The following is a 23,294-nucleotide window of genomic DNA, read 5'->3' as shown; positions in this document are numbered from 1 at the left end:
CGATCGATAAAGATTCACTTGGTTCTGTAACTCTAATTGGTACAGTAATTCCGAGCAGGATTCGGACCGCCCACTGGGGGGTCCGCGGAATGAAGAATAGCGTGCGCACGTTAATCGTAAAAATATTCTAAAACGCTTGGCTTGACGCATGTGCATATGCGTGTGTGTGATGAATCGCCATTCCTCAGCTTTCGAAGACGCCCAAAAGGTCACTTCCTAATGACGAAGCATCCTCGCGCCTACCTTCCAGCGGACAGACATTGATTGATATAACCGGCATTTCTAACATATTTTAATTTATGTTTTCACACGGGGAACATGAGTTTTCCCGTGACCGACCGGCACGTTTCTCGCTTCGAGCTGTCAGCTGGTAATGCTGTAATTATGACGAAAATATCGCGCGAGATAGACGTATGGTTCCATACTTAATGAATAAAAATGCGAAAGATAAAGCGGCGCTCGCTCGGCGTTGGTTAGCACTTTTTAACGAACCGCATAATAACGCGCGCGCGGACTTCCGAGCGTGCTGCGCGTACTTTGTGCTCCTTAACGCGTTTAACTAAATGCACCTCTACAAAACACACACCCTCGTTATGCACGTTTTTTATAACTCCAAGTTGATTTAATAATCAACTTAATCACGTATCTCCTTTGCTCATCACGACACGGAAGAAATTGCAAATCTGGGAAAGGGAAAGAGGGAGAAAGAGAATCGAAGACGAGATGCCTCGATGCGATTTTATTACGCACGTTTAAATATTAAGTACACTGCACTTTGAACGCAGTAAACGCCATGTAAGAGCGACTCGTTGTTATTATCGGAACGAAGACGCTCGCAAATACGCACGCGATTTACATTTTTCTCATTAATTTGTCAGTGTTGCTCGTGAAAGAGTTGCTGGACACCGAAAGTCTCGAAAGTCAATGTGTCAAGCCGGACGTGACGGAAGCACAGTGTAATATTTAATTCGCTCACGATCAGCTGGAGAGTGCATGAAAGTAAGACTACAAGGGTGAGAGGGAAGGACGATGGTCGTCGGGGTGCGTTTGCTCGTCCACGAAGGGCGGGCGGGAGGAAGAAGGAGAACGAGGAAGAGAGGTCCGCTCGACTCGCGCCGCGTATCTCAAGATCTATCTGAATAATAACGTGTACGACAACATGTCAAATTATACAGAACCGCGGACGCACGCAGAGACCTGCGGAACTCGCACACACTCGCGCGGCGATCGCGTGCGTGCGTGCGTGCGTGCGTGCGTGCGTACGTACGTGGCGTGTCGCGCGTTCGCTCCCATGTCGGCATCGCCGCTGGACGGGAGGGAGCTTCGGGGGGTGGTACGAGGGCGAAACATGTGTTCGCGGTGGCGGTGACTCTCTACAGCAGTTTTATAATTGCCCGAACTGGATATCGTGCCGGCTCGTTGAACGAGATTCGCGAAACACCGTCGCGTTTTGCCGACGGGGGCCGGAGTCGATCTTTAAACCACCCGCGATCCACCCCTTGTCCTCCTCCTGCTGCTCCCTCTCGATTATTGCCCTTCCAGGGCCGCCGTTTCTTCGGAACGCTCTTTATTTTTCAGTCTTTGATCATCGCTTTTTCGACAATTTTAACTGGCGATGCCGCTTAAGAGAGAAGTGGATAAATATGTTAACAAATAAACGGATAAATACTTGAATCAATATTTAATGTATCACTGTTAAATTAACTGTCTCATAGTGGAAACTTTTTCATTTATGCCAAACTGTTTTAGAAAAATATTCTCTGAATATCGATGAATGAAATTATATATATTAATTATATAATAGAATCGAACAGTTATTCAACAGCTAGTGGATTCTCTTGATGAAGTTATCGACGCCGTATCCTGGGCGATAATCATTTCTCCCTGAGGAAGGATACGGCAGTTCTTACCTCGCGATTTAGCCGACCCTGCGCGCTTTCCGCGGAGTCTCTCTCGTCACGGAGTTACCGGTGACAATTAAATCACAGGTCCCGCTTGATCATGACGGATCGCCGGCGCTCGCGCGCGTCGTTGCACGCTTCCGACCGCTACTTTGCCTTGGAAATCTCGTCGAGTTTCCTCGTCGACGTCTCGGCGGATCGCGCGTATCGTGATCCTCGTTTCGTCGCTCGCTACTAGCGCAAAATCAACTTTAAGCCCCGTCCAAACAATGCACGATATCCCACAGTTATCCAACGCGCACGTAATAATAATTACAATTACCATCGAGACGAGCGATCAACGTCATGCTCGAGCACGTCGCATCATTAGAACGTCGATCATCATTCAAGAGCGACGTCGATCAGAGACAGATCGGATGATCCGTCAAAAATCGAAAACGGTTCGAATGGGCCTTTAAGCGACGCGATATTATGTAACCGTATCGCCGGCCATCTCGCGCTGGCCGGTGCACGATCGCTGGGTTCGCAAGAGCGACTTGATTGCCGGCTGTCAACAATCGTCGACGTGTATACGGGACGATAATTCGTCGCAGGCCGCAATCCGCCCCGACCTGGCCGCGGTAATGACAACGATGATGGATCTACGCGCGACGCTGAACTTTGTTCGCCGCGATATCCACGCGATATCGCATATGCAAATCGTGCTTGCGCGCTTACGCGCGTTTGCGCGCCATATAATAAATAAGGTCTTAATTAATACTAACGAGGCTGACGCGCGCAGATACGTGTAACCACCATCGTCTTTTCTGTTTCACGCCTCGTGCCCCGCCTGCTACGCATCCCGGATGGACGAACGGACGTATGTGCATGCGTATGTACATGTATGCGTGATCCTGGATCACCTTCATCGCAGTATGTAAGTACGATGTTTTATTAATGTTTTTAATTAAACGCCATCGTTTATCGCGCGAGAGTGTCAGGTGCGCCTGACGTATTTTATCATATAAGGCTTCGCCGGTCGATTTACGGGGTCGATCTTTAATTGGAAGGCATAAAGAAGGAAAAGATAACCACAGCTTTTTGACACTCGAGTACGAGAATCTGGAACTCGACGATTAACTCTGCAGAAAATAGCGTCACTCCAAGAAAGCACCTTTTTACCAAGTCCACGTAAATGCCGTCTCGCGGTCACGATGGGGAACACTCGTTCCCCTGATTATCGGTTGCCAATCGAAATTGCTTTATCGATCTTAAAGCGCTGCTGCATTAGCCCCGGCCAAGCACACAGCTGCGGCGGCGGCTTTCGATTACTCCATAGTGTCGGCCTGTCTGATGTCGGTGCTGCTCTCATTATGTGGAATATGAGCTAGCTCTTCCCTCGGCGGCCCTTCGTGATGCCGGCTACCTTTTCGCTTCTCTACCGATCGCATGGTGTGCCATTTGGTTGCATCTGGAATTCCAGGTTCGCAAGAAATCGCTTCTGCGAGGTTTTCTTGCATCATTGACGCTCTCGAGCATACACCCGGAAGATACACTTGGAAAAAAGATACGTTCCTCCGAAATGCCTAGGATACTCCCTTTAAAGCCACGAGAGAACCCGTTTGTTCGCTAAAACATCGCGTCACACGCAATTTCTTTGTTTATAGTCACCACTTTTCGCACGCGTTTCGCGCAGATCCGCGGAATTACGCGCGCTCGATTATACAGGCGATACGAAATTTGGTGGCCCTGCTCAGGAGGATGAGGGATCAGTCGGGGGTGATCAGGTATATAACGGCGAGAGGGTTCGCGCGCGCGTGCACGGGGGCCCGCTCGCACCCGCGGAATCTGCGGCCTGCGGTGCTGGCCGAGTACGTCGGGGCTTGGGGTTAATACAGTGGCCGGTGATGCACGACCGACGCAACGCTGCGGGCAGAGTGGCTGACCGCACGCAGCTGCCCCAATGCCGGTTTTCGTACCGCCCGCAAAAATCTGTAGCTGACCCTTTGCGCGAGAGAGTAAGCGAGCGAGCGAACGAACCCCGAAGAGCATAGCGCACCTCCAACCACCGCTGCTTCCCCTGACGCCTCCACCCTCGTGTGTGTTACCGTCCTCCCGTACGGGATATTACTCTTGTACGTGGCCATCGGCCGGGCCCCCGCACGGTCCATCACTTAATGCCGTACAGGCTGTTTCCAAATTGCTGGCGGGCGTAATGTCCGAGGACATTCCGCGCGCAGAACTAAATGGAAAGTCCTAGTAGACGCATGGGAGGGATGCTCCGTTCAAGGATAGTATCCGATTTGATCGATTGATTGGTGTTGAAAGCGCAAGATATTCAGAAAAATATATATCGATCGTATGCGATTAATTAATTAATCCGAAGAATCTTCTGTTTCTATATTGATTTTCTTTAACATAAGATTCTGGTTTTACGAAATTGGTTAAATATATATGTAAAACATCATTTGACTCTAAATTCAAATCACACAATCTTCTATTACCGATTTGGAACCGAAACACTTTTTTCTTCCCGTATAAGCTCGCAGAATTTTCCTTGGTCACTAAACGAAGAAGGCATTACCGAGTTAGACACGGAATTTTATTAAGTTCCTTTTTCGCGTACATAAAAGCAGGTTCGGTAACGGGTAATGTCCGCTGCAACCACTGCAGCAGGTCCGTATTGGAATTTCACGCACGCCTGCACAGCAGCGAGGTAATTGCGTTAAACGACGCGGATGCGTGCGCGACTCCCGATGCCTATTTCTGTGTCAGCGCGTATCCGCGCGCCGCGTGAAATAATGGAATTCTCATCGCGCCCCGCCGCTAACGACGACAAAAGGGAGAACGGCGACGCAGGCCGATTCCCTTCCATTGTGCGTCATCATTGTCGCATGACCCGTGCGTCGCCATCGATGCGTCGTCGCATTATCATCGTCGTCATCTCGATCGCCGACAGAAAACCAAACGCTCACTGACTAGCAACGCGTTCGCGTGACTCACGCGCATCATATTAATGCGACGAATTCTGGAGTTCCGCCGGGAACTCTCGGGAACTCTCTCTTTTTCTCCCTCTCTCTTTTTTTCATCTCGCCTGTTTTTCTCGTATCCCTCTCTGTATCCTTTATTCGATTCCTTTGCATTCACGCGTCGACCACGCGACTTTCTGCCCGCCCAGGTTGCATTTCCGAAAAGTGGCGCGCAGCCTGTGAATGCTAATGCTTCCTCGACTCACGCCTCGCGACAGCTAATGAGGACTATCGGTGTCCCGCGATTTCGAAATTGTCCAAATGCGTCTCTTGAGCCTCGTGAGTTGTTTCCTTCGATATTCATGAGACCCAGTCGACCTGCCTTCTTATTCTAGCACGGACATTAGCATCGCGGTCGTATTTTGGAACGCGTTCACGAAAATGGTGTCGGGAATTCCTCGCGCGGTTTCAACAGCGCGAATTGTGCGGGCGTTAAGCGTGCAATCTCGTATACGTATTCCCGTTGCCTAAAGATGCCTCGCGTGGGAAAGATTCTCATTCGAGTGCTTCCTATGTACTGCAGCCCGATCAAACCCGAGGGCCCGGACGCATCGCGGTAATTTAATTGACGCGCGCTGAAATTGCCGCAAAAAGAAGTTCATCCCTTCCTTTAATGCTCTCTTTCCTCTCTCGCCAGCCGGATGCCGAGGCGATCGTCCGCGTTTCCCACACTTCACGCGAACCCGTGCGCCCCGATTTGCCCGTAATTAATAACGCATCGCTCGCAACGTAGATTCGAACGCCTCGTGTACAATCGTCGTCACATCAAAGCTTCTTTCACTCATCAAATAATCATCAAAAGTATCATGAAGAAGTTCAGTAAGGAGACAGAGAGCGAAAGCGTCATTTATTAGACAAAGTGAAGAGAGAGATAGAGACGGAGAGGGAACTCGACATGATGACCCACCTGAATTTCCGGTGGATTCATTCGGAAACTATTCAGAAGCTCGACGCCGACAATCCGAAGATAGTCGTCGAAGAAACCGACCCTGCGTAACTTCCACAAAGGCGTAATGTCCAGGAAAGTTTGCCGCTCGTTTACGTCTCAAAGGAGACCCGGCACGAGCGAGTTGTGGCGCGCGAGCGGATTAGCATCGTCGCGCGGTCGGAGGCTGCTACTGTCCATCCCGTCTCGTTCATCATGGCGGGTCCGCCTATCTGGTCAGGTAGAGAACAGAACCTACGCACTTGCGGTATCCGAGCGGGTCGAGTGGCGTTTTAAAACGAGCCGATTATCAAGGGTCATCCTCATTGTCGTCGGTTTTCCTGGTTGACGGCGATACACCCTATTGTGACCGGCCGCGGACTGGCGCCACCGTTTTCGATCGTACCCGGGTGGTATCCGGGCACCTGCACACTCCACGAGCCACAGCAGCATCAATTTTACGCTCCTTTCCTTGCTACGCCCAACCGGCTGGAAAGCTCGCTCGCTTGCGCGCTCGCTCTTCCTCTTTCTTCTCGAGTGCGCTGGGCTTCTAATTAGCCGCTGGTAACGACGAGGAACTCGTCGACGGGGAAACGGCCCCGGCGTCTTCCAGCGCGTCTTCCGTAACCGAAATCCAATTTGCATGCGACGTAGGCAGAATGGACGAGGTAATTGGTACACAGTAGGGATTATAGATCCGCGCCGAGACAATGGATATGTACATCTGACTCGACAGCGGTATTGATATAATGCGCGCGTGCGCACGCGATGATGAGGATCGCGTTGAATGAATTGGATATTGAGCCTACAAAGTCTACGAGTAAATTCAAGATCAAGCGAGTGGATCACGATTCAAACTGTGCTTGTAGCAATTCTTCACATACGAGTAATTCAGCTATTCAGATATTTTATACCCGTGTGTGAAAAAATGATGAAAAAAGTTTCGACGTTAAGGTATGAGCGGATCCTCTTGGAAATGCGAGTTCCGGCGAAGTTTCCTTTTCCTGGCGGAGGCAAAAATAAACTTGGACATTTGAATGCGACTTGCCGTGTGCGCGGAAGAAATTCCCCGGGGACTCGCGTCGTGACAGTAACTTTCTAAAGATTGATTGGTCGGAGCGGATCATTTGGAGCGTTCTCCTAAGTAGGAACGTCCCCCGCGATTATGGCACGGGCAGACGAAGAAGAGCAGAGAGAGAAGACGAAGGGTAGAAGGCAGCAGAAGAAAAGAAAGAAGCGGAGGAGAAGCCGAAACGAGGAGGAAGAGCGCTCACATAAATACGCACGCAACGCAAACAAAAACCCACAAAGGACCGCACTCGTGGCAGATACGATCTTGCGGCATGCAGATACGAGCATACTAATCTCTCCGAGAGGTCTCTCCGAGGAAACGGCGTCCTTTTGTTGCATCATCTATGAAATATATCGGTGTCTGCCCGCGCATCCGGGACGCGACGAACGATGATTCAATACGATCCCGGCCGCGGGGATTTACGAGAGAATTTCTCGGCGTACCGGGGGAATCCAGATCGCGGACGATACCGTGAAACAAAGGAAACGAACGAGATTACACTGGTACCGCGAACGTGACACGAACGCAGCGAGCAGGACTTACCGTTCGGCGATTAATCGCGGCGATTGAGAAAGGCACAAGGAGAGAAAGGATTCTAAAGATCGATCGTGACAATTTTGGATTGGACATCTATTTGATCGGACATTCGTGCTGCAGCCCGAGGGAGGCAACCTACTGCGAGATTTCGATGTCCGCGACCTGATACAGAGCGCGTAAACGGGTTCTCCCTCCGTCGCGCGCTGGCATGCGGCAGTTTCAATTTCGAGACGCCAATCCAATCATGTAAATCAAGGGTGGCATTATTAGTGGCGGCAATCGAACTCGACTAGGCACCAATAGTAGATCGAGTGGCAGGATGGGGGAGAGGGAGGCGGAGGAGCCGGCGCCGAGTCTGAGTCGAAGGTGGAAGGGCTCTCTGCTCGCTGCCGAACGAAGGGAGCAGCGACGTCCAACTAATCCCGGGTTTACCTAATCGCCTGCTCCCTTCGTCCCAAACGCGGTTCGGCAATTCCGCTCGTTCGCAAAGCGGCTTACCCTTTCACCCCCTCGCCCTTGCTCACGCTCTTGCCGAGGGCTTCCGCATCCATCGGGCCCCCGCAAATCGGGCTCGCGATCGATCCCGAATCGATTCTCTGCGATCGCTGTGCAGCACGTAGAATCCCTTCGAGAGCTTCCGAGAGAGAAATAGAGAGAGAGGGAGAGAGAGTGAACAGCCGAGAAATCGGCGGGAATTTATTCCCCCGAAACGTGTAAAATATTTCACAAAGTTGTAATTTGTAATAACACTTCTCGCTTATCTCCAAGGGAAGAGTAGTGAGGGATATTTGCGTAGTTCGGGGAAGGAAATCGTGTATGAGATCTCACGTATACTTTTATCGGAGTTATCAATATTCGACGCTTAATTTACGGCGTTTAATTAATCCTCGGGAAGTGAAAGCGAGTGCTGGTGGCTGCTCGCGCTTAGAGCGGCCTAATGATTTAACGAATATTGGCTTGAACCTCCTCCTCGTAGCCTCGTGCAACAATTCCCGCCGGAAGCCCATACATCTCTCCCGTGGGCAAGACTGAAGGCAGACCGGGCCGCGCCTATGCGAAATATAATCGGCACACGACCGATAATTCCTGACGGCGGTGGACAAGGACTGCAGGTGGGGGCGGGGGGGATTGGCACGATCGAACGAAAGCGTAAGCCGCGTAATCCCCCGTGAAATACCGTGTTGGATCGAGACGACCGAGAACTTTGCCGTACGCCCGAGGACATCGGGGACGGGGGGGGACATCGATTATTCGCGGGAAACCGCCCCCGTTTAATCGTTTAAACTCCGCTGCGGCCGGATGTATGCATGCGGCGACCGTGCCCGCGGCAGGTAACCCGTGAACCTCGTGATTCACGAAACCACGAGGGATCTCCGGATGCGTCGCTGAATATCGATGTCCACGTCGTCAAGAGTTCAGCGTCGCCTTTAACGATGTCTGGAACATACGTTTTATCCACGGTGCACGTTCCAGTTCAGAAAACGTCACCGTCGTCATCAGAAACTCTTTATAGATGACGTGCTACATGTACATTTCGAGTTTTCAATATTACACTCTTCCCGACAACGAGTCTTACGACTTTTTTATAAGTTCTCAATTACATTCTTCCTAATTACTCCATGATGCGATAGTGGTTTCGTTGATAGGCTCTTTATCGAGTTGATCAGAGACCGGTTTACTTCTGCTTCTTTAAGAATCTTCCGGAGAGTGAGTTGGAAGGCGGCTTCTGTTCAGGACATCCTCTCGGCAGCATCGAACGGTATAAACTCACGACGTCCGGTCTCCCACGGTCACACGTGTAAGACGTGGCCGCGACATGGACGTTCGCTCGCTATTCGTGCGAGCGGCTAGCGAAATCGTTGACTACCGATGCTCATCGGACCGAATCAACGTTCACGAGGTAATGGACGCTGCTGATGGCAATGTCTTGTCGCGTCGCGGCTCGTCGACGCCACCTGCGATAGTGAGCAAGCTCTCCGCATACTTTGTGCGGATCTACTCGGCGATTCCGCTCCTCGGCGTCTTTGCATTTCCCTCATTTCTTCTCGGCTAAACCTAGCCATTGTCCCGACGCAAACGATTTATTGTTGAGGTTTTGTTCAGCGGGCGGACTCGATCAGGCCTCGGTCTAATTAAAAGCGAATTCGAAATTAGACGAACATTACGTTCTAATTGCCGGCGTGCTTATTGCGCTTTAATTGCGCGTGCACGACGTCGTAGGCGTGTAACGCACGCGAATCCACCGCGTTTCCACCGCGGAATTAATATTCAGCTCGGCTCTATCGCGGGGTAATAATCTGCGCGGGAATTAAAGACTCGCCGGCCGGGATAGAGATCTTCGTGCAGTCACAGCTCGTTTGAGCGAATGCCTCAAGTGATTTCAGTTACACCTCGTTTGCGCGATCCGCCGTCGGCTCTTGTTATTTCCCTCGTACGAGGAAGCGGCCCTTTTCAATTGTACCGCCGCAGTGATAGATCGCAATTGCGATGGCCCGATGGCGACGGGATAACATTGTGATCGTCAATCCGTACGATGTTACACGGGCTGTACGACGATAGTCGCGCGAGAGGAGTCCGATAATCACGAATGTTTCGCGATCGAGCGCTGAATTTGCGGTACGCAATATTCCCCATTCCTTGATTCAAACAAGATATCTGAGAGACTGATAAAATCGGTATAGATAATTCTTGTATCATTTATTTGCAATGTAATATCCGCTCTTGACACTTCGACGTGGAATTATTAATTAAATCGCGCGATGCTGGAAATATCCGTTGCTAATATACGTCGAGCGTTCTTCTTCAGCTTCGTGAATCTGCGTCATGAATCGCGAAAATAACGACGCCCGCCGGAGCCCTTTGGAGATATTCGCGTAAATTTATTTTCTAATAGATCTTCCGCTTGGACGCCTTCGTTGGCTCCCGGAGTCGTGTTTACCCGGCGTGGAGGTGGAATTACGAGCGAAAAGAACGGGAGATAGCGAATAAATCACGAACCGCACGGCTCTTCCACGTTATGCTAATGACACCTCCTGCATTCTGTGTATCCTTCGCGCAAGACGCGAAAGTTCAGGCCGGCACGCCATACCGTTCTTCTTTTTACGGGACTCTGGGTAACACACCTCCTTGACGCAATTGCAGGAAATAAAACACTCTCCCCCGACAGATTTCCGTACGCTCGACGTACGCGGTCGCGTAGCGGCGCGAATCTTTCTCGCTGCGTCCGCTGAATCGGATTCGCGATTCGAGACGCCGATCTGGATCCGCAGAACATTCGTGAGAGCGAACTCAGCTTGAAGTAATAAAGCGCGATCCTTGCGTTTGCTAGCATCCGCTCGCGCCTGTCGCAGGTTCCGTTCGTCGCGCAATCATGAATTCATGGACTAATGCCGACGATCAGGGCATTAGTCCCCGCGCACGTCAGGCGCGAGTAAAGGCAGCAAGGACTGATCAACAGGCGAGAACACGCGCCATCGAGCACGCGCCGATAGATCTGACATCTCGACGACGCTCGACGCCGCACACGTGACCGGAGGCTCGTTACCCGGCCGTCCTCTTCCTCCACCTTCACCATCACCACCCTCCTTCACCTTCTCCCCGTTCCCCGTCGTCCCCCGTCCTTTTCCCGTCGGAAGACACGCGCTCGACGTCTCCCTTTGATTTCCCAGAATCGACCTTTGGGAGATCGAATCGCGCCGCTGAATCCAGGCGATCTACCGCGAACACCCACGAGAGTTTCGTGGATCGGTCGGCGAACCGGCCTCTCCACCCCTTCCTCCCTCTTCCTCTTTCGCTCTTTCTCTTCCGGTGGATTCGGATAGTCCAAGAGATGGATGGTGGAGTTAAGGAGCGCGGACCGAGATGGTGAAATCTGTTAATGCTTGTAAAACCCCCGTGGCGGGCCGGCATCTCCGCGCGATTATCTGCTGGCGTGGAACGATCGATGCTCGATGAGCCAGGTCTTTCTCTCTCTCTGCTCTAAACGAACCTAATTGTCCCCTCGCTGACGCGTTTTGCCGCAAGGGTTAAACAAATAGGTGAAACGTAGATCTGGGAGGACGTAACGTACCTCTCGTGAATTCCATATCGCTACGACGTTCTCCAACATACCAACAACGTACGAGCCAATTAACACGAACTCGCGCTCTCCAGAAAGTGGGAAAGAGAGAGAGAAGCAGTCTTGTAACACTCGCCACGAATACGAGGGAACCGGGGAACGAGCCAGGCCCCGGGCAAGATGCCCCGCATCTCGGGGTCCCATCTTAATAACGAAATTGCGCCGCCGCTCTGAGCGGCCTCGCCGTCGGCTCGGCGCGGCGGGAAAGGAAAAATTTGGGCCAGGGAAGCGCGCTTGAAGTAGCCGGGCATCCTCTCGCATACCAGGCGGCGACGACGGCGGCGAGAGGGTCCCACGGGACGGGATGAGAAACCAAACGAACGGGATGAGGAGGAAAGATAGAGAGAGAGGGAGAGGAGGAAGAGACCCGGGCGACGCTGCCGCCGTGCCACGACGGCCACTAAATATTGTGTTCGCGCAGAGAATACAGCTCACGGGACACGTGTAAGCGGGGTCCGCGGGATTCCGTATGAGCAGATCGGGCCCGCCGATTATACGCTAATTCAACGCAAATTCCTTCCCGGAGATATCTGTATCGCTCGTATACATCAGCCGGAGGAGGCCCGCGGTAGCCATGCTGCCGTTGCTGCCGTTGCTGCTGCTGTCTTGCTGCCGTTGTTGCTGCTGGCTGCCGCTCTTGCCCGCTCTTCTGGCGGTCTCCCTCAGCCCAGCTTAATCAGTATCCGTAGCGAGACAACTATATAGCCGTGGCTTACGCGAAGTTTCGCGCACATGTGGCATATACACGTCTCCATGGGGACACTCGATCCCACGAAAGCAGGTCCGACAAAGCATCGGAATGGGAAGATCCGGCGGCGAGCAAAAGCGATCGGTCTGATTCCGCGAATCCATCCGATGGCAAAGCTTGATTATTTCCGGATCCCCCTTACAGTTGACGGAAACATGATATTTGACTAACCTGGGAAAGAGATGTGCATCAGAGACTCGTGACAATTGTTCACGAAGCTTGTTTGATGCTCGCGGTATGCATCACATTGTAGAACCATCGACGGTGACAGTGTCGAGCGTTAACGCGCGCACGCTTCTAGTCACTATATAACGTCAAGCTCGGTAATCGCCTCGCGTCTCGAGATCGGAATCGTGACGGCCGTGCAGCCGCGGGCATCAATTAAGACTCTAATTAGCGTGCAGAGATTAAACAGACGTGTACACACGTCCATCAACGGCAATTAATTCTGAAACTCGCGAACGAGAGCTAGAAATCGCGATAGGCGAAGCGTGCTTCTCGTAGAGGAGAAGCCACGCTCGAGAGACCGTTCGAAGGCGTTCGGTTTTCGAGAACACCGTCACGCTGCGGAGCACGCGTTTAATTGATCAATCGGCTGGACGCGCGGCGGCTCGATCGCGCGCTTTCTCACGCGCTCGTGCGCTCGGAGCCGGCCGGATTGTTCGGAAGAAAGTTACCGCAAGGGCTGGAAAAGAAGCGCAGAGGCTACCGTATGCTCACAGCACGTAGTGGCCGCACTCTCGGGCGAAGGTCCAGGCCAGAGGACCGGAGATATATCACGCTGTCGGCCGACATACCATTCTTTTGCGGCACGGCGTGGCGCGGCGCGCGGCCGACACCGCGGCGCGGCAGCGTTCACAAATTAAGGAGCGCCAAAGTCCACGGCGGCGTGGCCACCGTAGGTATGGCGCTATCGCGCTTCATAAAACTTCGTTAGCACGCCCGGGGAAGTAGACGTCCGCGAGCCCCCAGCACCCCGGGGTATACCCACATAAGCGCTGATGGCCTCGCGGGACCACCGTAAAAATTCATTTTGCACCTCGGCAACCTCGTGTGTATCTGTGCACGTGTGCGTCTGTGTATGTGTAATTCAGCCCCGGATTCTTGCATCTTTACCAGCCGGCAGACCGGCGGAGCGTATTAGACGGGCCATGTCCGCGCACTTCGCAGTTAATGACTTCGTCCGGCCTGCCGGCGCGCTATGCGCGCGCGGTACGTTTAATAATTGTACCGCGACAGCGCGTGCGTCCTTAATTATTCGCCCGTATTGCGTGAATTTCACGACCCCGCGGAAATCCGTAACGAGTAAGTAACGCCACCTAATTGGCGGAGAACGATTGCGAATATAATGTCTGATGATTATAGTGAAATTCTAGCTTCCTTGTTTTTTCGCGTACGTCTAATTGATTACTTAGATCCTGATAAATTGATCTTTCATGCACCACCATGCGTGATCGTTCATTTGACCGGTCGCTTCCAGAAGATCAAGTATCTCTTCGACGTTATTAACGCCACGTGGCGGTGCGATGTCACGCGAATATCTCGATGCGTCGTCGTTCATTAATTTGCCGCGGCGTCCGTGTATAGAAAATGAGAGTCGCGCAAGGTGCACCCACGCAGGGAGGCTGTCCACGTGTGTCCACGTATATACGTGTGTTCATGTATGTAGGTGTGCCTACATACGTATCCGCACGTACACATGCGCGCGCGTGATTCGCGTCATTAGGTATGTAGCCTCGTTAGAACGAGCTTTTTCCCCCGTGCGCTAATGAGATGGTCCACGACTTGCAGTCCGTCGCTGTGCAGAAGGGGTGACCGAGGGCGCAGCTTCCGTGACGTCCCTCGTTGAGCACGAATCTGGAAAGACACTATTTTTAATCTACTCGCGGGACGCAGGCTTGATGAGATTAAAACGCATGTCGCGCTACGAAAGCTTGCTTACCCCGTCCCCCCTCACGCCCGACTGCGCGTACCCCTTTTAGGACTCCCCTGGCGCACCCTTCATGAGAGTATCACGTTAATAGCCGACGTCGCGCGCGTACAGCGATTAATTCCGGGTGGCATACAGACAGTATGGACATTACATAAATAGTACTTATTTCAGGGAACACTTGCGCGACTGTCGTCGCGACTTCGCGCCATGAATTTCTCACTTTCAGGCGAAGAAGGTCTCCCTTTCGTAGTTTCTTCTCCGCTTCGCTTTTCGTCGGCACAAGTTGTCCTGTGTCTAAGCGGGAAGTAATTCAGCCGCGATCTATTTGCTCTTTTCTCGAGCCGCACATTCCGACACCCCTCTACCCCGGGCGTAATCGACTGCCAGCCCGGGATCTTCCTCTCTCGAGTACTCCGGCGACGCGGGCGACGGTTCCCATTCATCCAGCTCGTCCTGGTTGACAGCCGGACCGTTGCCGTCGCTTAATTCGCGAATATTTCACCGGCGCGTCACCCCGAAAATACGCTACAGCTGCTCGCGTCGTGTCTACAATCGGGACCTGACTTCGGCACACTCGGCCGAAAAATCCGCTCCCCGTATATCTGCGTTTTTGATGCACTTTTACTTATCTCGCGTTTCTGTCGCGCGCGATCTCTTCTGCGGCACGGCCGCACAACTAGATTTCCAATAGTCGCGCGCTCGCCGCAAACAGCCAGAAAACATTTTGTATTTCTGTTAAAAGTGCAATCATCCATGTGTATCCATGTATAAACGTTTTGTTTCCAAATATTGTAATTTTTCTACTAATTTTATTATCTACGTTAAATTATCTGTATGATATTGATGCCATTGTTTGACACATTCGCATTACGTTAAATTATCACAAGTTTTTGTGTGGACTATTAGAGACATGCGAAACATATTGAATATAACAAATAATAAAACCAAAATTGTTTACTGTGCATGATTTAAATGATCGAATTATCATCCGATCCTTCTTTATGTGTGTTGCAGATGGCTTTGCATTGGGCTGCTAAACACGGCAAAGAAGACATCATTAAATTAATAGCAGGCACTTACAAAGACCACATCATGAGCGTCAACGAGATCACGGTGAGTATCTGTTCTTCGAGACAGAATATTAAATCAATTATTAAAAAACTTTTTAAAGAAGAGCATTTCTTGTGCAAAACTCGCGCTAACTATTGCAAACATTTGCAATACGTTGCGAGATATCAAAGTACTTCGTCAATCTTAAGGCCAATCTACAATGTGCTCTTTGCTTCTTGTTTTCTGCTCTTTGCCTCTTGCTTCTTTGTCTTTCACACACTATTTTAGTGCGTGAAAGACAAAGAAGCAAGAGGCAAAGAGCAGAAAGCAGGACGCAAGAGCACATACAATGATTGGCCTTTATTTCACAGTTTACTGCTCTTTGCCTAATCTAAATCTTTCCTTTTTTTTTATTTACTATCATGGGATCCTGACCTCTTCGCTGGATGATGCAGAATGGGGTAAGCTTCGATTATATTATTTTCTTTTTAATGACAAAATCGCAAGTTATGCTACGCGTGTTAATTTATTCGGCACTTTGTTCGAGCGTGGTCCATCTGATGATTGCATCGATGACTTATTCATCACGATTGAGATGAAACGCACCGAATGTATTCGGATAACATCGAGACTGCTCACGGGCGGCCTTCGCCACGATCGTGTATAATTCGCCGGACGTACGGAGAGCGGGATGGGTTTCGAGAGGAAAGGAACACGAGTCGTTGTAAGAGGTAGAACAAACGGAGAGTCAGTCCGCGTAGCAGGAAGGAAGGCAGGAAGGAAGGAAGGAAGGAATGAATGGGAAAGGAGAAAGAGACGGTCGAAGCGCACAGAAAAGCCCGCAGATAGGATCGGGATGTGTGTGGTCCCGCCGCTTTGCTCTTTATAAGACTTACATAAGCCGAGAGTGCTCCGCGACCAGAGACGCCGGGCACTCAGAGGCAGGGGGACGGAAAATGGGGTTCTTGCTCGTTAGCAGCTCGCGACAAGCTCCATCACGGGTCTCCCCGTCCCCGCGTATGCAAGACGACAAAGTTATTCCGATTTTCCGTCACGTAGACTATCCGTTAGTCGTTGAAATGACTATTCTTCTGCATGCAATTTTTAAGAAAATTCTGATATACAATTTTTATATACTTTTATAAAACTGTGCGATTTTTTGTATCACGATGCAGCTGATTTATGATGGAGAACGTAGCGCCGAGCAGCGAAATTCGATGGTGACGTTAATTGTAGGGAACGCGAGCGCACTTTCACAGTAAATTAAAACATTCCTCGATACTTTCGGAAAAGGGGAGGAGACCTTTTAGGAACGGGATCGGAAGAAGCGGCTCGCTTAGCTTCCCTGTCGTTCACGTCGCGCAGATTGGAACTGAATTCGAAGCGCGTGTATTCCGAAAGCCCGGTTCATTTGTCTTCCTGTAAGGTCTCCCCCGTGGAGCTCCTTCCGCGCTCGACGGACTCATTTGTTTCCGCGGGGTAATCCTGACTGGGCCTGTCGACACCGCACAACATCCCTTCTTTCACCCTTCTCTCGCGTTCTCCGAGAACTCTATCTCGGGGATCCTTTGAACTGTACTTTATCAGAGATTTAGAAAAAAATAGTAACATTAGAGAAACTGGATCTCCACGCGAAGATACTCGCCAGGAGAGTAAGAAAGATCACTGTTCGAGAAGAGATCGATGTGTCATACAAAAAAAGAGAGCTCGTGACGCGGGGAGGACATTATGCACACGCGTCGTTATTTTTGTGCCCTCCCAATGACAGTCCGCGTCGGCTCCCGATGTCGCCGTAGGATTAGCGACGGGATATAATGAATACGGTCGCGCTCATGTACGTACCGATGTAGAGTAGGTAATCCACGCAACCCGGACCGAGGGGATCTGTCCTCTCGGTGGATCCTCGCCGGCGGTTTTTTTTCTACGAGAGACCGCGGCTTTAGGAGGAGCAGACTGCGGATCGCGCGGCGCGGCGTAATCTGTCACCGGCATCGCTCCCGCACGCCTCGCTCCTCCACGGCTTATCCCGGACACCAGCTTTCCCCCAATCCTGCGGCAAATGAAAGGACGTGGAGAAGAGCGTATAAAACGACGACGGCCACGCCGATTATACCCGGTAGCACCGTCGCAACGCGCGCGCGGAATCGCCCGTGGCGCGATCTTATCCGCCGCTAATATCCGCCACTCGCGGGCATCGATACCGGTTCTTCGTATATCTCTCTTTCTCCATGTCGCTCTCTCTTTCTCTCTCTTTGTCGACCTGAAAATCTAAAAGAAGTCGACAGGAGTCAACCTGTCACGACAGAAGAACATGATGATGAAAAAATTAACAAATTATTCTAATTTGTACATATATTGTCTCTGTTATATATATCTTCGTTAGTTCCTCTCAAAGCCGACTTTGGTCAATTTCTCTCGCGTTTGTTAGTGATCTCGCGTTATTTAGAGATTTGCGAATTTCGCGGCTTACTCGTTTCGAATTAACACCAGAGTACACGAGCGTCGCCGAGCGATCTGATTAATGGTGCTTTTAGCGTGAAAAATCATAGCGTGTGCGGCCGGCTTTTTCGAACGCGTGTCCGCAGCCGCGGCTATTTTATTTACCGACGACGCAGTGGACTTGCTTATCGCGCAAGAATTCGTCGCGCACGCGGCTTTTTTAATCCCTCCTCGTGCGACGTCGAAGAGGTCCGCACCAGGCTGAAGCGGATCGCAAGCTACGGGCATAATCTGTCACCGGTACCGCTTCCACTGTGGTTTTCTACGGCTTATCGCGGCATCAGCTTGCATTTAATCCCCGCAAAAAACAGTGGCTGCGTCCCCCTCGTCTCCCCGGCCGCGCACGGGGCCCCGTAAGCCGCCCGTGTGGCGCCTGCATCCTTGCCCGGCGCACGACAGTCGACGACAATGGCGATCCCGTACCCGGTTTGGCCTCCCTAGAATCTCTGCCTCATGCAAAGGGTGATCCACTCGAATATAATCTCTGATTAACAATCGAATTAGGTATTCGACACATTCGATGAGTCAATCCAACTTTCAGAAAATAACTATAATTAATAATGATAAGAGAAATTATCTGTTGTATTTCTAATAGCATGCTGACTCCAAAACTTAAATCGTCAAAATTTAAAGGAATCAAAAGTGAATTAAAAGTGCTTCAGTGATGCACGATTTATTATTCTTCTTCGAGCGTTCCGATTTCCAAGTAACCGTTACGTGCGGACATAAAAATTACGTACCTCTTATTTCAAGCCAATAGGATCGGGTCGTGGAAATTCCATCGCGCGGGAGTTATGCGAGACGAAATATAAAAAATGACTACACAATGGATAGTGAGAAACGATATTGCCTTCCTGCCGAGTTTCGGAACGGACTCGCGTCGAAGGACGAGATATCCGAACGGAACGCGCTGGTTTCCTCCCTGATTTCTCTCACCCTCTCTCACCCCGGGACGCGCCGAGGAGCGCCGTTATGATATAGCGGCTCGTAAAGGCGGCCCGATGTAGGAAAATATTAAAATTGAAAATCCTCAACGGTGATATACGCGTGCGTGATATTGGTGGCCGGCAGCTGTCCTGTTCCTGGTGGCTGCTGCGAAACGACGGAGAGGAACGGAGGAGCGTAGGGCGAGCGGAAGGACCGCGTTAACGCCGCGAGTAGGCGTAGTCGAGAGAACCAGAAGAGAAACGAACGAAGGTGAAGAAGATTGAACAAAGAGAAAGAGAGAGGGTGAGACGAAATGGCGCGATATTGTCTCTAGACTACGACTACGGGACATTGCTACTTTAAAATATCGTCGCGAGCGTAAAAAGGGGGTTCTTCGCGGACCGTACATGTGCCTACGTACGGGGTGCTCCAAAAGTGACACGCGCCTGTTCGATTGAAGGTCCAATGTTGCGAATGCAGAATTAAAACCCGTCAGATGGGCTCGTTATTCCTTAATCGTTAACGCGATGCGCCTCGTTCTGAATCGCAGAGCGACTCTGAATGAAATCCGTTTGAGAGTGCTCCTGACACGACACGATGAGGAGGATGTGACGTTGAAACCCGTTCGCCAGGAACGGGTTTTAAAGGCTTGCTCGCTTATCAGCGCGCGGGGAACCTCGATATTCTGGGCCGCCTCAAATAACGGCTGCTCATCTCACAGAATCTCGAGAACGCGCGCTACTTCTGCGACACCTCGTACATGCACATCCGCATCACGAAGGGACGCCGGGGGTGGCGCGGAGGGTGCCGCGCCACTTGTCGCGAGGGACACACGTGTCGCACGCTATTGGAGTCGGCGAAAGGGTGACGCGTCGCGTCCACCCCATACGTGCCCCGTTCTCCATTTTACGTGTGGCTGTATGCGTACGGATATATACGTGGCGGGTGCGTCGTGACTTTTTCGCGCCTACCTATATTCGGTGCGGGGACTTTAAAGTGAAATAAATTAGAGCGAAATTTTTGAAGGGGGATGCGAGAGCCCGCGCGCGCGGGCAACCCTTCTTTCGGCGTGGCGGCCGTACGATCGGAGGGTGCGAGAACTGCGAAGGGTGCGCCCCGCGTTTCGATAACTGCGCTCGCGGTTTTGACACATTTGTCACTATCGTTTATTGCACAGTTCGATATTAAACGCCGCGATATACAGTCGTTCATGAACCCCGGCCGTATTCGGGGACGATTTTTTAATCGCCTTCACAGGCGCGGCCAAATGTCGCGCCTGGCAGCCGCGTATCTCGGGGGTGATTTTAATTGGCGGTCAAAAGCACCGTACCGATTTACATCGACCCTCTCGTCACGCATTTTTCTGCCACGGCCCTCTTTGTGCCGACGACATTGCTATAATGGATTACTATTATGCACACCGCAAATAGAATCGGAACGAGGCGTAATGCATCCGCAGATTCAATCTGCAAAATGACTTTCTCCTTGATCCATTCTCTTTGTCACGCGATTTATGCTTGTAAAGTTTGTCGAGATTTTTTCAATAACAAAATAGGAATGTAGAATATTTCAATATAGAAAATTGGTAGAAAAAGATGTTCCTTACACTCTTCTTACAAATGCCGTTTATGAAAAATGTATGAACTGCAACGGTACATTGGTACACGTCGCATTCTCGCGCGTGTTCCGCTGTATGTGCACCTGTTTTTCCCTTCCTCTGTCGCGCGCGCATTTTGCGCGCATGAAATGCACTTTTAAGCGGATCGTCCGCATTTTCGCCTCCACCCCGGGATAATGACTCGCGCACAATTACGCGCAATTTGTCGTACTTATCGACGCGAGCATCGTGCGACCGCGACGTGCATACCATGGTGCACCGTGCTCTTTCACGTGCGCTCAGCCCACGGCAGGAGGTGTCCCTGACCGACCGCGACGCTCACTTTCCACCGTGGATACCGTGGTGAATTGTTGAAACGAAGCGAGTGCTTTGAAACAGTCGTCGGGCAATAAGAATGGTATCTCCCGATGGGAAACAGCTGGAGCCGATAATCAACGACACGCTATTTCGGTGTACTCGAGGAATTACGGAAACCTTAAGCATACTTCGTCAGTTTTTTTAATTCCGCACTTTCGTTAGTCACGAAGATATCTTACTTGCGTTTCCTTTTCAATACGGTTCTGACTCACGGCTAGCCAGTTATTACATTCAGAAAACTTAAAAGTATGCGAAATATAGAAAATATTTGGGTTATATATATATAGATTATAAAATAAAATATAAAAACTTTGGTTGTTTACAAGAGATAAGATCGCTTGCAGGCGCCTCGTATGTCGATGGCTTTGCATACGTTGATCCAAGGCCGTGCTACTTTGTCGCTCGACTGTTGCTCTTCTTGGCCGATTGGCTTTCAGCGACTTTTATCGAAATTAAACCAGTTTTCATCGCGATAAAGGCACGATAGCCGCACGGCAGCGCGTACATTAACCGTAACCTTGATCGAATGCTATCAAACTCGAGTTTAAGTTTGTTTTCAGGCTGGCAAAGGTATTTAATTTCGTTGCACGTAACGCAGGCGTAATTTACAACAAAGAAATGGTCATCGCGACACCTCGAGGTGTCGCTTACGATCATTTTCGCCAGCGTCGGGCGTACAGAGTGCAACGTGGATTATTTTGATAATTAAGACACTCCGCGGCGCCGGATTGACAATTAATTGGCCTTATCGAATCGTATCTCGATGCCATGGCACCTTAAAACGACTCTTCGGCTGCGATCGAAAATTCATATTGTGTTATTCCGGTAAAAGCGAGAGCGTCGTCGTGGCGGCAGCTGTTACTTGACATGCGAGCTGGAAAAGCAGCTCTTTTCACCTGCCCGGGCCGAGTCGAACGATACTAATTGCGAGATAACGCGGTCTTAATATTTCTCTACCCTCGCGACAAGTGGCCTATACGCGACGCACGATGCCCCAGGGACCTCGACGTATGTACCTATCGTAACGTCGTGTCGTACGGCACGATGAAAATGTGAGGGTCCACTTAACGTTTCACCTCAGTAGATCAGTCCCGATACCGTTCCTTACTGAAACGGTGCCGCTTAATAAAGATACCACGTACGAAATAATACCGTCTGTTCGAGGAACACGCCCGTGGACTGATACGCCCGCCGTTACTCTCTCCACGCGTTATATTGGCGTCGCGTGTCCGTTTAATTAAATACACGTCAGCGTCCGCGTCGGTCGTTCATTTACGCGATCGACTGGTACGTGATAAGTATTAAGTCACGCACCGCTTCCCGTTCTTAATCGCAGACTGATCGGCGATCTTCGAAACTCGCGGCAGAAGAAGAGGTCGATCATCTTCTGAATGAAGAAGTAATCGACTCGATCAAGCTGTCTCGAGCTGCACGCGTTAAGTGTCACGGTAATGAGAACGTTTAAGATGCCGTCCCGGAATTCACTTGGGACTGATCGGCGACGGAACAATCTGTTATCTATCCGTCATTGCGAGATGCATTGTGTTCGAACGCGGGGAATACGAGGAATCGCGTAAGTGCCGGATGAAAGTGCATGCGTGCGGGCGATGAGGGCGATGCACGCGAGGCTGGTTTTCGCGGCATCGAGCCTTACGCACGCACGCACGCAGGCGGTGAGGCACGCACGTGATTGTTCGGTCGCCTCGTTGTCGCGGAAATGCGAATTCGCACGCTCGAGATGATATTCATAATACGATCCCATTAATTACTCATTGTCTCTGCGACGGCACCGTACCGCCGCGCCGGACCGATCCCCTTTTTTTCTTTCCGCGTTTATCCTCTTCTCCCCCGGAAGCTCCCCTCGCGCACGGTATCGCCTTCGGCTGCCTCACTCGTAAACGCACGTCACGCATTCGAGCAAATCGCAGGAAGATATGCAACGGGGGAGAAGAGGTGTGATAGAGGCGAGAGAGAGGCCTCTCTATTATTTTTCATCCGTCTTATTACGATTTTCTTCCGAGCGAGAGATTGGCATATCCTTTTTACGTACGGGAACGCGCCGGAAACGGGGCGGTGGGGTACGCGTGTACAATCGGAGATACATTATTCATTAAACTGCGCGTACATCAAGAAAGAGCGAGAGAGAGGAAGAGGGAGAGGACTATGTCCGTAATATATTAATGCACATCTTGCGTCAACGTCGAACACGTTGAACATTGTTGCTCGCGTGATATTACACGGCCGTCAAACGACCGGCCAGTATAGCTTGCCTTTTAATTTCGCCCAATTATCGATATGCTCTCCTTGTTCTTGGTGGATGATGTAATTAACGTACGTAGCGCCGGAAAGATTGTCAGATATCATCCGGCTGATTATTCCGCGAGCGATCGAACCCTGCGTACGCGCAAATCGTTCTGCAAATCGTGCGTTAAACGCGAGTTCCTCGTCTGTTCTTGCAGGGATACACGCCGCTACACATAGCCATGCAATTTGGCCACGAGAACATATTCAATCTTTTGGTTCAGGTGTACGGTGAGTATACACGCGTGTTCTGCACGCGAGGCCGCGTCGCGCGTCGCTCCGGCGTCTCCGCATCTCGCTG

General features: G+C 51.0%; 1 protein-coding gene across 1 annotated transcript in view; it reads left to right on the top strand.

Annotated features, from left to right (window-relative positions):
* Window positions 1-23,294, top strand: part of LOC105283705 (ankyrin repeat domain-containing protein SOWAHB) — a 98,303-nt gene that overhangs the window by 70,585 nt on the left and 4,424 nt on the right. Inside the window, exons 9-11 of the mRNA XM_011346688.3 lie at window positions 15,256-15,354; window positions 15,747-15,752; window positions 23,152-23,224. Of these exons, the coding sequence (XP_011344990.1) occupies window positions 15,256-15,354; window positions 15,747-15,752; window positions 23,152-23,224 (178 nt within the window). The remainder of the gene's footprint in view (window positions 1-15,255; window positions 15,355-15,746; window positions 15,753-23,151; window positions 23,225-23,294) is intronic.

Source organism: Ooceraea biroi, chromosome 10 (assembly GCF_003672135.1).
Source record: "Ooceraea biroi isolate clonal line C1 chromosome 10, Obir_v5.4, whole genome shotgun sequence".
Classification (NCBI taxonomy): Eukaryota; Metazoa; Arthropoda; class Insecta; order Hymenoptera; family Formicidae; genus Ooceraea; species Ooceraea biroi.
This window is presented reverse-complemented; position numbering and strand designations above follow the sequence as displayed.